Source organism: Coregonus lavaretus (genome assembly GCF_964263955.1).
Source record: "Coregonus lavaretus genome assembly, chromosome: 39".
In the NCBI taxonomy this organism is placed as follows: Eukaryota; Metazoa; Chordata; class Actinopteri; order Salmoniformes; family Salmonidae; genus Coregonus; species Coregonus lavaretus.
The window spans coordinates 10,714,204-10,732,548 of NC_140026.1; the positions used below are offsets into that span (position 1 = coordinate 10,714,204).

An 18,345-nucleotide genomic window follows, 5' to 3' on the forward strand; every position below is an offset into this window, starting at 1 on the left:
TCAACCCTACTCCTCCGCCAGAGCGTCCAGTGCCAGTGTACGCTCTGAATTTACGAACGGACAATCTGACAACGCGCTGGATTTACGAGCGCTCAGCTGGCGCTCCAGATTGAATTTACGAACACACCCGAACTCGTAAAACGTCTAGCTAGTCATTTGTTATGCTAACAAGCTAGCAAAAGGTTGCATAGCAACAGCATCAACTTCCGGTAGACAGGCGAAGCTAGTACGCTCAACTGAAACGATACCGTTCGTTTACAGTATACTAAAATGAATTTATAGTATGTAGTATACAGTATGGGTATTCGAACACAGCCAGAGACATCTGGCTGGCCTACAGTAGTCTAGCGTTGAAAAGAAACACTAGGAGGACATCTGGCTGGCCTACAGTAGTCTAGCGTTGAAAAGAAACACTAGGAGGACATCTGGCTGGCCTACAGTAGCCTATCTGTCATTTCGTAGAGATTAGCCAGTTAGTCAAACTGGCATCTCTGGATCCTGTCTTCCATCTGTGCTCTCTCCTTTCTGCTCTGGTTCTATCACGTCTCTCTCCCCCTCCCTCTCAACCTCCTCTCTCCCTCCGCAGCTGTCTACACAGTATGGTTCCCAATCTGCCCAGTCAAACTCCTGGTGTGTGTTAGTGCAGTGCTGGAACAAAAGCCTGCACCTCCTTGAACTCTACAGCAGTACTGTTGCCCAACCCATGCAGTAACATTCTATAGAACGAAAAGGAAAGACTGACACACAAATGCATCTTTATTGGTCGATAACTGTTTTATAAAATTCTGTAAAAAGAGAAACAATAATTCATTCAAATCAAAATACACATTTTTGCTTTTCAATATTCATAAAATAAAAAAGTACAAATAATTGCAGGCAGAAAGGGAATGCAGTAACAAAACGGTTTCTTAGTTTCTTAGTAGTCAGGAAGGCATTTTAAAGTGTGTGTTTGCGTAGGACAGTGTGACATTGCTGAATGCTGACTGTGGTGCAGTAGCCTTGGTTTGGGCTGTGGTCCTGAATGGGACACACACACACAGATATTATCTGAGACAATTGATGTTCCTGTCAGCCAGTCACACACTTCTCTACACACACACACACACCTCTCTCCCTAAATACAGAAAGAGAAAATACTGCGGATGGAGGGACCACAGAGAAACGTATAATAACAGCTTTTAGCAAAAGGTAAATGACTTGTTCTCAGTGAAACTGTTTCAAAACAAGGTGAAAGCTACAGTGACACTACATGTTACCATATGTGTAATATCCTTTATTCCAGTGCAGAGAGAGATAGTTAGACCATCTGTGCTTCACTGGGCTGCAGTACTCAAACTGAAGTACACATATACACCGACCCCAGGAACAGTTGTAGAAGTGTGACTGTGTGTGAGAGGACCCTCTCTCTCTCTCTCTCTCTCTCTCTGTAATGATGTCATGTCATAGTATTGTGTGGACCAGGGAAGAGTTAGGGGATAATTGACTTGGGTCCACTGAGTCTATATTCCTTATGTCAAAGGAGATTACTGATGTTTAGGATAGCATGATGGACGGACAGGATATATGACTTGGGGTAAAGAGTAATAACATAAAAGAATGGGAGTGCTCATTGACGATGGCCAGAGGTATGTGAAAGGAAGGATAACCAAGAGTATAAAAGCTGTGAGATTTGTGTGTGTGGGCAGTTCAAGTGACAAAGAGCAGAGCTATGTCCGTTTGTTAGATGAACCCACGGGTGTTCGTGATCCAATAAAAAATTAAATCTCCACAGAATGTCTAAGTAAATTCTTGCATCTTGAACTTCTCAATACCAGAAACTCATCATAACACTCTCTCTCTCTGGAAACACACACTCTCCCTGGAAACACACATACAGGGTAAGGTTCATTCATTCTCTAACAGGTCAGACAGTGAGGAGTACGTGTGTGTGTGTGTGTGTCCATGTGTGTGTCTGCCTTTGTGTGTGTTTGAGCGTGTGTCTCTGTGGTGTGTGTCTCGCCAACAGGTCGTACGGTGAGACGGTTATGAGTCACTGCTGGCCAGGTGTTGGAAAAAAGGTTCTGTCTCAGAGGACGTAGAGGCGACCGCCATCATTCCGAAATCTGACCCGTAACCGCTCTGGATCACCACCAGCATGCCAATCAGAATCCATAAAAATAAGTTCACCCACACCGCCGTCTGGAGAGAGAAGGAGAGGAATGAGTGAGAGAAGAAGAAAAGGAAGGAGGGAGAGAAGAAGAAGTGGAAGGAGGGAGAGAAGAAGAAGGAGGGAGAGAAGAAGAAGAGGAAGGAGGGAGAGAAGAAGAGGAAGGAGGGAGGGAGAGAAGAATAGGAGGAAGGAGGGAGAGAAGAAGAGGAAGGAGGGAGAGAAGAAGAAGGAGGGAGAGAAGAAGAAGAGGAAGGAGGGAGAGAAGAAGAGGAAGGAGGGAGGGAGAGAAGAATAGGAGGAAGGAGGGAGAGAAGAAGAGGAAGGAGGGAGAGAAGAAGAAGAGGAAGGAGGGAGAGAAGAAGAAGGAGAGTATAAGTAAATAATAGTCCCTGTTAATGAGACCTGACGTCCGATAACTTTCTGTTAATACTGACCTCAGCCCTGTATAGTCCAGTGTAGAACTGTCTGTGTGTTAATACTGACCTCAGCCCTGTATAGTCCAGTGTAGAACTGTCTGTGTGTTAATACTGACCTCAGCCCTGTATAGTCCAGTGTAGAACTGTCTGTGTTTAAATACTGACCTCAGCGTTGTATAGTCCAGTGTAGAACTGTCTGTGTGTTAATACTGACCCCAGCGTTGTATAGTCCAGTGTAGAACTGTCTGTGTGTTAATGCTGACCTCAGCCCTTAATAGTCCAGTGTAGAACTGTCTGTGTTTTAATACTGACCCCAGCCCTGTATAGTCCAGTGTAGAACTGTCTGTGTGTTAATGCTGACCTCAGCCCTGTATAGTCCAGTGTAGAACTGTCTGTGTGTTAATACTGACCTCAGCCCTGTATAGTCCAGTGTAGAACTGTCTGTGTTTTAATACTGACCCCAGCCCTTAATAGTCCAGTGTAGAACTGTCTGTGTGTTAATACTGACCTCAGCCCTTAATAGTCCAGTGTAGAACTGTCTGTGTGTTAATGCTGACCTCAGCCCTGTATAGTCCAGTGTAGAACTGTCTGTGTGTTAATGCTGACCTCAGCCCTGTATAGTCCAGTGTAGAACTGTCTGTGTGTTAATGCTGACCTCAGCCCTGTATAGTCCAGTGTAGAACTGTCTGTGTGTTAATACTGACCCCAGCCCTGTATAGTCCAGTGTAGAACTGTCTGTGTTTTAATACTGACCCCAGCCCTTAATAGTCCAGTGTAGAACTGTCTGTGTTTTAATACTGACCCCAGCCCTGTATAGTCCAGTGTAGAACTGTCTGTGTTTTAATACTGACCCCAGCCCTGTATAGTCCAGTGTAGAACTGTCTGTGTGTTAATACTGACCCCAGCCCTGTATAGTCCAGTGTAGAACTGTCTGTGTGTTAATACTGACCCCAGCCCTTAATAGTCCAGTGTAGAACTGTGTTCCAGTGTAAGGACTGATCCAGGTCCTAGACTGAGCCTCTTCACATCTAGATGGATGGAGGGAGGAAATCAGGAATTCATTCATTTTCTATAGGAATGTTTACAAACATCTAGATTTACAAACTACTGGCCACACAATTCAGAAAACATGACATCTAAAGAAAAGAGGAGTCTATATTACCTCATTACTACCTGGTACCCCTGCACATTGACTCAGTACTGCTACCCCTTGTATATAGCCTCATTACTACCTGGTACCCCTGCACATTGACTCAGTACTGGTACTCCTTGTATATAGCCTCATTACTACCTGGTACCCCTGCACATTGACTCAGTACTGCTACTCCTTGTATATAGCCTCATTACTACCTGGTACCCCTGCACATTGACTCAGTACTGGTACTCCTTGTATATAGCCTCATTACTACCTGGTACCCCTGCACATTGACTCAGTAATGCTACTCCTTGTATATAGCCTCATTACTACCTGGTACCCCTGCACATTGACTCAGTACTGCTACTCCTTGTATATAGCCTCATTACTACCTGGTACCCCTGCACATTGACTCAGAACCAGTACTCCTTGTATATAGCCACATTACTACCTGGTACCCCTGCACATTGACTCAGTACTGCTACCCCTTGTATATAGCCTCGTTACTACCTGGTACCCCTGCACATTGACTCAGTACTGGTACTCCTTGTATATAGCCTCGTTACTACCTGGTACCCCTGCACATTGACTCAGTACTGCTACTCCTTGTATATAGCCTCATTACTACCTGGTACCCCTGCACATTGACTCAGTACTGCTACTCCTTGTATATAGCCTCATTACTACCTGGTACTCCTGCACATTGACTCAGTACTGCTACTCCTTGTATATAGCCTCATTACTACCTGGTACCCCTGCACATTGACTCAGTACTGCTACTCCTTGTATATAGCCTCATTACTACCTGGTACCCCTGCACATTGACTCAGTACTGCTACTCCTTGTATATAGCCTCATTACTACCTGGTACCCCTGCACATTGACTCAGTACTGCTACCCCTTGTATATAGCCTCATTACTACCTGGTACCCCTGCACATTGACTCAGTACTGCTACCCCTTGTATATAGCCTCATTACTACCTGGTACCCCTGCACATTGACTCAGTACTGCTACCCCTTGTATATAGCCTCATTACTACCTGGTACCCCTGCACATTGACTCAGTACTGCTACCCCTTGTATATAGCCTCATTACTACCTGGTACCCCTGCACATTGACTCAGTACTGCTACCCCTTGTATATAGCCTCATTACTACCTGGTACCCCTGCACATTGACTCAGTACTGCTACCCCTTGTATATAGCCTCATTACTACCTGGTACCCCTGCACATTGACTCAGTACTGCTACCCCTTGTATATAGCCTCATTACTACCTGGTACCCCTGCACATTGACTCAGTACTGCTACTCCTTGTATATAGCCTCATTACTACCTGGTACCCCTGCACATTGACTCAGTACTGCTACCCCTTGTATATAGCCTCATTACTACCTGGTACCCCTGCACATTGACTCAGTACTGCTACTCCTTGTATATAGCCTCATTACTACCTGGTACCCCTGCACATTGACTCAGTACTGCTACTCCTTGTATATAGCCTCATTACTACCTGGTACCCCTGCACATTGACTCAGTACTGCTACCCCTTGTATATAGCCTCATTACTACCTGGTACCCCTGCACATTGACTCAGTACTGCTACTCCTTGTATATAGCCTCATTACTACCTGGTACCCCTGCACATTGACTCAGTACTGCTACTCCTTGTATATAGCCTCATTACTACCTGGTACCCCTGCACATTGACTCAGTAATGCTACTCCTTGTATATAGCCTCATTACTACCTGGTACCCCTGCACATTGACTCAGTAATGCTACTCCTTGTATATAGCCTCATTACTACCTGGTACCCCTGCACATTGACTCAGTAATGCTACTCCTTGTATATAGCCTCGTTACTACCTGGTACCGCTGCACATTGACCCAGTACTGCTACTCCTTGTATATAGCCTCGTTATTGTATTGTGTTACTATTTCCTATTTTTCTTACTTTTTAACTCTGCATTGTTGGGAAAAGGCTTGTAATTAAGTTTCACAGTAAAGTTGAGAAATAACAGATTTGATTTATTTTGGGATTCGACTCTACTCGTATCGGTAGGAGTAATCACACATTTGATATGAAGAAAAGCTACTGCCGAAGTTTAGCTAGATGTGTATCGTACCTGGTGATGTTGGGGACAGTGTGTAGGACAGAGTCACACAGAGAGTCTCTTCCCATCTTCAACACACACCCCGTCACCAGGAGGAAGAAGAGGAACACGCCACACAACACCAGGGTCACGTTCAGCCCCAGACGTGTTCTGGAAACACACACACACAGGTTAGATAGACATCGCGAAATGTTGCATTATGCATAGAATGTTTTCAAAATGTAAACATATTGGCATGACACACACACACACACGGTCAGATTCAGTCATATGTCATGAGGTTAAGTTACATTGCTGATCTCACAACGTCTCGGCATGACATGCATCCCCCCCCCCAGAAAGTCTCATAGGACATACAATAAGTTGTGTCACACCTATCATTGAGTCATGTAAAATAACGTATGTACACACACACACACACACACACACACACACACACACACACAACCCCGTCCCCCCTCCATACACATACACGCAATCCCCCCCGACACACACAAACCCCCCTCCCCCATACACACTCACCTGTTACAGTCTTGAGTGTGGAAGCATGTACATATCCAGTACAGTGATATAAAGAAACTGAACAATGCTACACACACTGAGATAGAAAATACAAAGTAACAGAGAGAGGGTGCGCTGGAGGTCTGGACCAATATGGAGTGCGACGGCAAGATGTAGTTCACCGTTCCATACAGCATACAGAGACCCCCGAAACTAAACTGGAGAGAGAGCATCAGCGTTTGTCAAGTTCAAGTTTATTAGCAGTCAAAAGTTCAAAACAAACTGAAATCTTTGGGTATAAATGGCCACACACACTGGCCCAACTTTCTCTCTCTGGCCTCTCACTCGTCTGACTCTAATAACGTGCACAGTTTATAATTTGGACACGAAGAGACTGCGGCCAGGTCACATAATAAAAAGACTGTATCAAGCTTGTGGATTTTAGTTCCACATTACTATAGTTCAGTGATGGGCGTCTTTAATGGGGGTGGGGGCCACAAAAAAAATGTGAAATCATCATTAAGTTTTAATATGATATCTGAGTGAGACTAACAAAATCAATGGGGGCCCCCCCCTGCCGGTAAATCAATGGGGGCCCCCCCCTGCCGGTAAATCAATGGGGCCCCCCCCTGCCGGTAAATCAATGGGGCCCCCCCCTGCCGGTAAATCAATGGGGGCCCCCCCCTGCCGGTAATTCGACCATGATAATTAGTTTAGATAGCTGGCCGTAAACTAATTTAGCGATCTAAAAAAATTCAGCTGACATGGCTAATTGACTGACATAACAAGAGGAAAACTGCTGATGCACAACCAAATTTCGAAACTGCACCTCGTGTATTCTACTATTCTAACTCTCAACGGTAAGTTGAGTTCCCAAATAAATAAATTCCACTGCCACAGTCAAAATTGCCTACAAAAATGTGCTTTCTAGTCTTAATTTAAATAATATGCCATTTAGCAGACGCTTTTATCCAAAGCGACTTATAGTCATGCATGCATACATTTTTCTGTATGGGTGGTCCCGGGGATCGAACCCACTACCTTGGCGTTTCAAGCGCCGTGCTCTACCAGTTGAGCTACAGAGGACCACAAGGTTGGCATAAGGTTAGCAGTGGGGTTAAAGACACATTTCACAGATGCTCTTTCACTGTACATGTCCATTAATGTTATTAACATATAATGTGTAAAAAGAAAAAACTTGAATTTCCTCACTACACACAAATACGACAGCTTCTGCATCTCAGCAGTAGAAACAGGCCATCTACATTTCCTGGTTGTAAGCAAATAAAAAATATCCAGAATGCATAGCGATTTCAGGATGTAGTACACCCCCTGTCGAGGTGGATCCATTTGAGAATGGTTGTCAGCAGGTAGCTAACGTTACTAACTGGACCAGCAACTCATTCATAGAAAAATCAGCTTGCGAAGAACCATTTATTTTTGTGTAGACAACAACTGTTAAGTTTAGTCATGGTGTAGTGCTCAGTACCTGGATGTGCAAACTACAGAGGTAAGCAGAGGTAACGCTGAGCAGAGGTAACGCACAACGTAGCTAACTTAGATATCGAACTACATTTACGTCATTTAGCAGACGCTCTTATCCAGAGCGACTTACAAATAGGTGCATTCACCTTATAGCCAGTGGGATAACCACTTTACAAAAAAAAATTTTTTTGGGGGGGGATGTAGAAGGATTACTTTATCCTAACCCAAGTATTCCTTAAAGAGGTGGGGTTTCAAATGTCTCCGGAAGGTGGTGAGTGACTCCGCTGTCCTGGCGTCGTGAGGTAGCTTGTTCCACCATTGGGGTGCCAGAGCAGCGAACAGTTTTGACTGGGCTGAGCGGGAACTATGCTTCCGCAGAGGTAGGGGAGCCAGCAGGCCAGAGGTGGATGAACGCAGTGCCCTCGTTTGGGTGTGAAGGTACGGAGGTGCCGTTCCCCTCACAGCTCCGTAGGCAAGCACCATGGTCTTGTAGCAGATGCGAGCTTCAACTGGAAGCCAGTGGAGTGTGCGGAGGAGCGGGGTGACGTGAGAGAACTTGGGAAGGTTGAACACCAGACGGGCTGCAGCATTCTGGATGAGTTGTAGGGGTTTAATGGCACAGGCAGGGAGCCCGGCCAACAGCGAGTTGCAGTAATCCAGACGGGAGATGACAAGTGCCTGGATTAGGACCTGTGCCGCTTCCTGTGTAAGGCAGGGTCGTACTCTCCGAATGTTGTAGAGCATGAACCTACAGGATCGGGTCACCGCCTTGATGTTAGCGGAGAACGACAGGGTGTTGTCCAGGGTCACGCCAAGGCTCTTCGCACTCTGGGAGGAGGACACAACGGAGTTGTCAACCGTGATGGCGAGATCATGGAACGGGCAGTCCTTCCCCGGGAGGAAGAGCAGCTCCGTCTTGCCGAGGTTCAGCTTGAGGTGGTGATCCGTCATCCATACTGATGTCTGCCAGACATGCAGAGATGCGATTCGCCACCTGGTTATCAGAAGAGGGAAAGGAGAAGATTAGTTGTGTGTCGTCAGCGTAGCAATGATAGGAGAGGCCATGTGAGGATATGACAGAGCCAAGTGACTTGGTGTATAGCGAGAATAGGAGAGGGCCTAGAACTGAGCCCTAGGGGACACCAGTGGTGAGAGCACGTGGTGCGGAGACAGCTTCTCGCCACGCCACTTGGTAGGAGCGACCGGTCAGGTAGGACGCAATCCAAGAGTGAGCCGCGCCGGAGATGCCCAGCTCGGAGAGGGTGGAGAGGAGGATCTGATGGTTCACAGTATCAAAGGCAGCAGACATGTCTAGAAGGACAAGAGCAGAGGAGAGAGAGTTAGCTTTAGCAGTGCGGAGAGCCTCTGTGACACAGAGAAGAGCAGTCTCAGTTGAATGACCAGTCTTGAAACCTGACTGGTTTGGATCAAGAAGGTCATTCTGAGAGAGATAGCAAGAGAGTTGGCTAAAGACGGCACGCTCAATAGTTTTGGAGAGAAAAGAAAGAAGGGATACTGGTCTGTAGTTGTTGACATCGGAGGGATCGAGTGTTGGTTTTTTGAGAAGGGGTGCAACTCTCGCTCTCTTGAAGACGGAAGGGACATAGCCAGCGGTCAAGGATGAGTTGATCAGCGAGGTGAGGTAAGGGAGAAGGTCACCGGAGATGGTCTGGAGAAGAGAGGAGGGGATAGGGTCAAGCGGGCAGGTTGTTGGGCGGCCTGCCGTCACAAGTCGCAAGATTTTATCTGGAGAGAGAGGGGAGAAAGAAGTCAAAGCATAGGGTAGGGCAGTGTGAGCAGGACCAGCAGTGTCATTTGACTTAACAAACAAGGATCGGATGTCGTCAACCTTCTTTTCAAAATGGTTGACGAAGTCATCCACAGAGAGGGGGGGGGGGGGATTCAGCAGGGAGGAGAATGTGGCAAAGAGCTTCCTAGGGTTAGAGGCGGATGCTTGGAATTTAGAGTGGTAGAAAGTGGCCTTAGCAGCAGAAACAGATGAAGAAAATGTAGAGAGGAGGGAGTGAAAAGATGCCTGGTCTGCAGGGAGTCTAGTTTTCTTCCATTTCCGCTCAGCGGAAATCAATATCTAGCCTTCATAATCCCCTGGCTAGACATTACAAAGCAAAATAAAATGTAAATTAGCCAGTAACACTTCCCGAGTTACACTTACACACAGGTGTTCAGCAAATGCTAGATAGCTAATTAGATCACAGGTGGTCGCGTCTTCCATCCGTTTTCCGGAAACAAGTTCTGTAACAGTTGGCCGTGTGTAAACGCTAACTCTAACCCTATAAAACGGTGTGTAGTAATTTAACAATAAAAAAATAAAAAAATGATTTCTCGCAGATATGAAAGATACGTTCCTTATGTTTCCAAAACAGTACTGCAAGCGATGCGTGTTAATGTTTACAGCAAGCGTCGGGGCATTTAACAAAACTCCCCCCCCGGTCAGAAGACACTATCGTCCATAGGCGCTAAAGCAGTTCGTTTCTATGAATGGGGTATGCATAAACATGGTCCGTGTTTTTGTCATAGTTGGTGTGTTTATAAGTAGGCTGCAACTTCTATTGTAGTTCTCTCTGTATTATGGACGCTTAGTTGATCGTTTATGCAAAGCTTGAAGTCAAATCGGAGAAAAGCTGAGTTATTAGTAAGGAGGGGATGGTGTGGGTGACTAAGTGGTGTCTGTTGGGGGTGGGTATTGATGTAGTCTAATCACTACAGACTAATCCTGCTGCTGATGATGACGATGACCTTGACACCAGTAGTACAGATCCTGTAGACCAGGGTTCTTCCATTCCGGTCCTGGAGGGCCGAAACACTTCTGTTTTTTATTTCTACCTGGTAGTTAATTGCACTCACCTGGTGTCCCAGGTCTGAATTAGCCCCTGATTAGAAGGAGAGGATGAAAAAAACACAGAGGTGTTTCGGCCCTCCAGGACCGGAATTGAAGAACCCTGCTGTAGACCCATTGGATGAAAGCTTTCAGCCTGGAACAAGATCAACATCATCTGAGTCTGAAGAGGAAAAGACCGCACGGGGCTGGCAAGAGCCACAGTGTATAGTCTGAGTCCAAGGTCATGGAGTTCTGCCAGACCAGCTGCAATTGGCCAACAAGCTGAGGTTCACCAGAACGTTCCGGATCCTTCCTGGAACATTCAGCCAACACAACAGTTAGACTGATGCTGTATTATAATATATAATGCCTAGTATGCTCACAACTGGATTGTGGTATAGATATTTCTAGCTGTTGTACATATGTATATAATGGTGTTTGATAATGTTTTATATATATATATTTTTTTTTTTACAAATGTACTGACAAGTGACTAAATGATTCCAGGTGCATCTAAAACCAATAAAGTATTGACTTCAACTTCTGGATCAATTCATTCGGATATTCATGAAATGTATTCGAAGTAACTAGGTACAATCTTACTGCTCAAACAAAGGATGGAGGGATTTGGTTTATCATATAAACTTTAATTTGTTGGCAAGTAAACATGTTTCAATAAAACAGTAGTCTGTCAATATAGCAAACAAGTAGACATGGCTTGTATTCAAGACGTGTACCTATGATGAAAATTACAGGCCTCTCTCATCTTTTTAAGTGGGAGAACTTGCACAATTGGTGGCTGACTAAATACTTTTTTCCCCCACTGTATACTAAACAAAAATATAAACGCAACATGTAAAGTGTTGGTCCCATGTTTCATGAGCTGAAATAAAAGATTGCAGAAATGTTCCATACGCACAAAAAGCTTGTTTCTCTCAAATTTTGTGCACAAATTTGTTTACATCCCTGTTAGTGAGCATTTCTCCTTTGCCAAGACAATCATCCACCTGACAGGTGTGGCATATCAAGAAGCTGATTAAACAGCATGATCATTACACAGGTGCACCTTGTGCTGGGGACAACAAAAGGCCACTCTAAAATGTGCAGTTTTGTCACACAACACAATGCCACAGATGTCTCAAGTTGAGGGAGTGTGCAATTGGCATGCTGACTGCAGGAATGTCCACCAGAGCTTTTGCCAGATAATTGAATGTTCATTTCTCTACCATAAGCCACCTCCAATGTCATTTTAGAGAACTTGGCAGTACGTCCAACCGGCCTCACAACTGCAGACCACGTGTAACTACACCAGCCCAGGACTTCCACCTCCGGCTTCTTCACCTGCGGGATAGTCTGAGACCAGCCACCCGGTATTTCTGTCTGTAATAAAGCCCTTTTGTGGGGAAAAACTCATTCTGATTGGCTGGGCCTGGCTCCCCAGTGGGTGGGCCTATGCCCTCCCAGGCCCACCCATGACTCTGCCCCTGCCCAGTCATGTGAAATCTATCATTAGGGCCTAATGAATTTATTTCAATTGACTGATTTCATTATAAGAACTGTAACTCAGTAAAATCGTTGAAATTGTTGCATTTATATTTTTGTTCAGTGTATGTGTAACAGTTTTGCTTCCGTCCCTCTCCTCCTCCTACCTGGGCTCGAACCAGGGACCCTCTGCACACATCACAACAGTCACCCTAGAAGCACTGTTACCCGTCGCTCCACAAAAGCCGCGCTTGCAGAGCAAGGGAAACAACTACTTCAAGGTCTCAGAGCGAGTGACGTCACCGATTGAAATGCTACTAGTGCGCACCGCTAACTAGCTAGCCATTTCACACCGGTTACATATAAAATATACTACTAACACCTATAATAAATACTGAATTTCTACAAAGGGAATACTCATATGGTGTGTTTGGGTTGTGCAGTGAGGTGTTCAGAGTCACTTTGATACAAGGGGAGATTGTTATAATGGACCTTTCACATCTCCTGAGTCATCAACTTCTTTATACCCAAAATACTGTCCAATGTGTGAGGGATACATTGCTTTGAATGGCCCCAACAACACGTGACACGGAGGCAAAGGGATTCGGTGTCCTGTGCCTAGCTTCTCCACACGTAGAACAAATTCCTAAAACCATCTATACGCCAGCAGGCGGTATTGTCTGTAACAGAATGACAAAAAACGCTATTAGACTTTCATGGGCAATCATTGTATACCGTCTATATTCCTACTGTAGCAGCATGGTGCAGAATATGAGACATCTCTCAGACACACGTTAGCTAGCTAGCTACAACACACAGGTATAGTTACTCAACGTTAGCTAGCTAGCTACAACACACAGGTATAGTTACTCAACGTTAGCTAGCTAGCTTCAACACACAGGTATAGTTACTCAACGTTAGCTAGCTAGCTACAACACACAGGTATAGTTACTCAACGTTAGCTAGCTAGCTTCAACACACAGGTATAGTTACTCAACGTTAGCTAGCTAGCTACAACACACAGGTATAGTTACTCAGCGTTAGCTAGCTAGCTACAACACACAGGTATAGTTACTCAACGTTAGCTAGCTAGCTACAACACACAGGTATAGTTACTCAGCGTTAGCTAGCTAGCTACAACACACAGGTATAGTTACTCAATGTTAGCTAGCTACAACACACAGGTATAGTTACTCAACGTTAGCTAGCTAGCTACAACACACAGGTATAGTTACTCAGCGTTAGCTAGCTAGCTACAACACACAGGTATAGTTACTCAACGTTAGCTAGCTACAACACACAGGTATAGTTACTCAACGTTAGCTAGCTACAACACACAGGTATAGTTACTCAACGTTAGCTAGCTAGCTACAACACACATGTATAGTTACTCAACGTTAGCTAGCTAGCTTCAACACACAGGTATAGTTACTCAACGTTAGCTAGCTAGCTACAACACACAGGTATAGTTACTCAACGTTAGCTAGCTAGCTACAACACACAGGTATAGTTACTCAACGTTAGCTAGCTAGCTACAACACACAGGTATAGTTACTCAACATTAGCTAGCTAGCTACAACACACAGGTATAGTTACTCAACGTTAGCTAGCTAGCTTCAACACACAGGTATAGTTACTCAACGTTAGCTAGCTAGCTACAACACACAGGTATAGTTACTCAATGTTAGCTAGCTACAACACACAGGTATAGTTACTCAACGTTAGCTAGCTGGCTACAACACACAGGTATAGTTACTCAACGTTAGCTAGCTAGCTTCAACACACAGGTATAGTTACTCAACGTTAGCTAGCTAGCTACAACACACAGGTATAGTTACTCAATGTTAGCTAGCTACAACACACAGGTATAGTTACTCAACATTAGCTAGCTAAAACACACAGGTATAGTTACTCAACGTTAGCTAGATAGCTTCAACACACAGGTATAGTTACTCAACGTTAGCTAGCTAGCTACAACACACAGGTATAGTTACTCAACGTTAGCTAGATAGCTTCAACACACAGGTATAGTTACTCAGCGTTAGCTAGCTAGCTACAACACACAGGTATAGTTACTCAACATTAGCTAGCTAGCTTCAACACACAGGTATAGTTACTCAACGTTAGCTAGCTAGCTTCAACACACAGGTATAGTTACTCAACGTTAGCTAGCTACAACACACAGGTATAGTTACTCAACGTTAGCTAGCTACAACACACAGGTATAGTTACTCAACGTTAGCTAGCTAGCTACAACACACAGGTATAGTTACTCAACATTAGCTAGCTAGCTACAACACACAGGTATAGTTACTCAACATTAGCTAGCTAGCTACAACACACAGGTATAGTTACTCAACATTAGCTAGCTAGCTACAACACACAGGTATAGTTACTCAACATTAGCTAGCTAGCTACAACACACAGGTATAGTTACTCAACATTAGCTAGCTAGCTACAACACACAGGTATAGTTACGCAAAGTTTAATAGGAGTCATAAAGCCAAAGTCATTCCTTTACTCTTCGTCATCATCAAAACATTTATCCAGTTTTGTTCGTAATGGGATGCACTAAGGCTAGCTAGCTATAACAGGCTACAGTACATTTTGGGTTTAGCAAACAAAGCTAGCTAGCTCAACTTAACTAGCTTGGCTTATAGTGGTAGTAGAAAGCCCTGTTATTGCCGAATCGATCACGAAATTATACTGTGCTGAACAACACTGCCTCATGTGAAAAGAGAGCTTATATTGCTAGCTAGCTACCGACAGCAAAACAACTAACTTGTTTGTCATTTGCCCTCCTGGTCCAGCTGGTCTAGGCTGCCGCCGCCAGTTGATCTTGTAGGTTTATATGTGCGTCGAAACTTTGATGGTCTGTCACACACACACACACGATCCATGGGGTCTGCAGTGACCCTCTCCAGTAACTATCCGCGATCTAATTAGTTGCAGCACAGACATTCCTCTTACATTCACATTTTAGTCATTTAGCAGACACTCTTATCCAGAGCGACTTACAGTTAGTGAATACATATATATATATTTTTTATACTGGCCCCCCGTGGGAATCAAACCCACAACCCTGGCGTTGCAAACGCCATGCTCTATCAACTGAGCTACATCCCTGCCGGCCGTTCCCTCCCCTACCCTGGACCAATTGTGCGCCGCCCATGAGTCTCCCGGTCGCGGCCGGCTGCGACAGAGCCTGGATTCGAACCAGGATCTCTAGTGGCACAGTTAGCACTGCGATGCAGTGCCTTAGACCACTGCGCCACTCAGGAGCACTCTTCTGTCGTCATGGCTGGACAACAAAGTCCACAATAATTACTACAAAACATGACTCCATTCAATTCTAGATCAGACAGCATGCTCAATCAACAAATGGCGTCATTGGTTGAACTCTCCCGGCGAGAAAATTCAAAAACACAGCTATGGTACATAATTATTTTTATTTTTTATTTTTTAGCAGACGCTCTTATCCAGAGCGACTTACAGGAGCAATTAGGGTTAAGTGCCTTGCTCAAGGGCACATCGACAGATTTTTCACCTAGTCGGCTCGGGGATTAGAACCAGCGACCTTTCGGTTACTGCCACAACGCTCTTACCCACTAAGCTACCTGCCGCCCGCTCATCACTCATAATTATGTAGGAAGACTGGAAAAACACCCCAAATAGTGTCTAGCGGTGAAGTTTCCCTTTAAGGTTAGGTTTAAAATCTAATTTTAAGAAGTGAAATTTCCACCTCTTTCTGTTACTCTTTTATTTACATACAACATCCTGTGATCGATATGATAATTTCTCTGTATGTATTTCTTACATTATTTATTTTTGTTGAGTGGCAGCTTACGGGTACATGTGGTATAAACTAAGTGTAAATCGACATTAATATTGTACCTATACCAAACAAAAAAATGACAAAGCAAATAAAATTGTAGAAATTCCCGGGTTTATGAATTTGTGGGTACAGAAGCTAGTGATGACCCCCTCACAACCTTTAGCTACACTTCCTGGTCTGTTACAGTAGGCCTAGTCAGTGTTGCCAACTTAGCGACTTTGTCGCTATATTTAGCGAGTTTTCAGACCCCTCTAGCGACACATTTTCAAAAAAGCGACTAGCGACAAATCTAGCGACTTTTTCTGGTGTTATTGGAGACTCTGACATGAAAGCATGTCTCCTTCTTACTCTTCTCAACGAGTAGCGGGTTCTGCAGTGGCCAGCTGCAGTCAGAGCAGGAGATGTTCACCCCTCCACGTCCAGACTGCAAATGAATCACGCATGCGGGAAAGCCACCGCTGGCTGACCCCGCCCTGAATGTAAATGTAGGGTGTTTTTTATTCCAGGAATACGTCCACCACAATTACATGCACATGGCCAATTATGCAAATTGGGTGATGACGTAATTTAGCGACTTCTAGCGACTTTTAGGACAGCCCAATAGCTACTTTCCTTAATGAGGAGTTGGCAACACAGGGCCTAGTTTGTGAGAGAGAGATGTCAGCTCTGTATTGTCGGGTAAACTTTGTGAATTGTCGGTTGAACTAATAAGCCCCATATTGGCCCTGTTTGGTCAAAAGAACAGAGTCACAAGTGTTTTCCTGTACTTCATGGGTTTCACTATTTTGGGGGAATGCATTGAACAGTCATTTGACAAGTCTGGACAGTTTAATGCCGTTTCAGATCTCGCGCTCTCAACCTGCCATTTCAGAGAACAAAATTTACTTTCACTTTCGTTTGGTGTGATTTAACCGAATGAGATTCCCTAAAAACACCGCACTTCGATAAAGCTATGACCGGCAGGGACTTTTTCGTAGCAGGTTAGGAGAATTAGGTTATGGTTAGGAAAAGGGTGAGGGAATGAGGTGATTCCAATAAAGAAATGTCGGCTTGGAAAGTCAATCAAAGCAAAATTGTGCAACTGCGACATAAAGTTTGTCCAAAGCAGACAGCCAGTCAAAACATATGCCAACAACTGTGTCAGCAAAGTTAACATAAGAAGCCACAGTTATAACTTTCTTCTTACCTGTGTGATAGCGAGAGAAGCTGCCGTGACAATCCCACACATTAAAGAACTGGCGTACAATCCCATCTCAAGGAGAAGCAGACACCCCATCACCATTCCCTCTCTCTCTCTGACGGACCGCGTGTCATCCAGCAGTGTTGCCAACTTCATTTGTCGCTAGATTACGTTTTTCCGTTGCCGCGACGACGTCACAGCACCAGTTTTCCTTGCTGTGGCACAGCTGCCAGTCCCCGACGTTACGTTTTCGTCCCCTCTCCCGCCTCACACCCCTAGCTTTGTGCTTCTCTGCCTGTGCGCTGTTGCTGTAACTTCCGTAGTACAGACAGCTTCTCCCACTCTCGTTTGCGGCACAATTTTGTGGGAAAAGTCGCTAAATACTATAAAAACCATAGAAACTCTCGGACCGGTGGCAAAACTCCCCAATGGCAGCCTGAAAAGTAGCTGAAGGGGTCTGAAAACTCGCTAAATATAGCGACAAGGTGCTAAATTGACAACACTAACTAACAAAACGCAGCATACAGCAGCGCGGGGACGCGCTCCAACCGTTTATACCCGCGTTATGGAACTCCCTCGGAAGCGCGCATTCGATACAGTTGAAAGCCTTTATCATTGAGCAATTTCCGCTACAAACTGAAACTATATAGAGAAAATGTTTTGACCTGAGAGAGAAGAGAGAGACAGAGCTAGAGAGAGCATCAGCCTGGTATACGTTGGTCAAGTTCAAGTTTTCTCAGCCCAAGAGCTCAGCTATACCTCAGCTATAACCAACCTCAATATCTGGAATACCAGGACCAGTTTGTGTGTGTGTGTGTGTGTCCAGTGTGTAGCCCCCTGCTCTGTCAAGTGGTTAGATTTAGTGGCGGGCAATGTTCCCTCTAATTTTTTTAGGCACTGAGCAAATTTCAGGTCTGCTGAGCAAAACTTGAAGGTTGTACAGATTCTGTGCAACTTCCGGCGTGTGTTTACTATGAACACTGAGGCTGTACCCTCTTTAAGTTAGGGATTTAACAGTAGGCTCCTGTGGCTATTTGATCATAATCAAATCAAATTGTATTTGTCACATGCGCCAAATACACCTTACAGTGAAATGCTTACAAGCCCTTAACCAACAATGCAGTTTTAAGATAGAATACCACCAAAAAAAAATCACACAAAAATACAATATAAAATAATACTAAATAAAAGTAACAAATAATTAAAGA

At 44.7% G+C, this 18,345-nt stretch overlaps 1 protein-coding gene across 1 annotated transcript; it reads right to left on the minus strand.

Annotated features, from left to right (window-relative positions):
• Positions 1-738: 738 nt before the first annotated feature.
• LOC311113040 (transmembrane protein 179B-like) lies at positions 739-17,705 on the minus strand. Its single transcript, XM_084156162.1, has 5 exons — positions 17,144-17,705; positions 6,338-6,534; positions 5,828-5,965; positions 3,515-3,593; positions 739-2,178 (listed from the first exon to the last, which is right to left on the minus strand). Exons 1-5 carry the CDS (start codon positions 17,291-17,293, stop codon positions 2,023-2,025), a joined length of 720 nt encoding a protein of 239 aa, XP_084012288.1. The 5' UTR covers positions 17,294-17,705; the 3' UTR covers positions 739-2,022.
• Between the last annotated feature and the right edge of the window lie 640 nt (positions 17,706-18,345).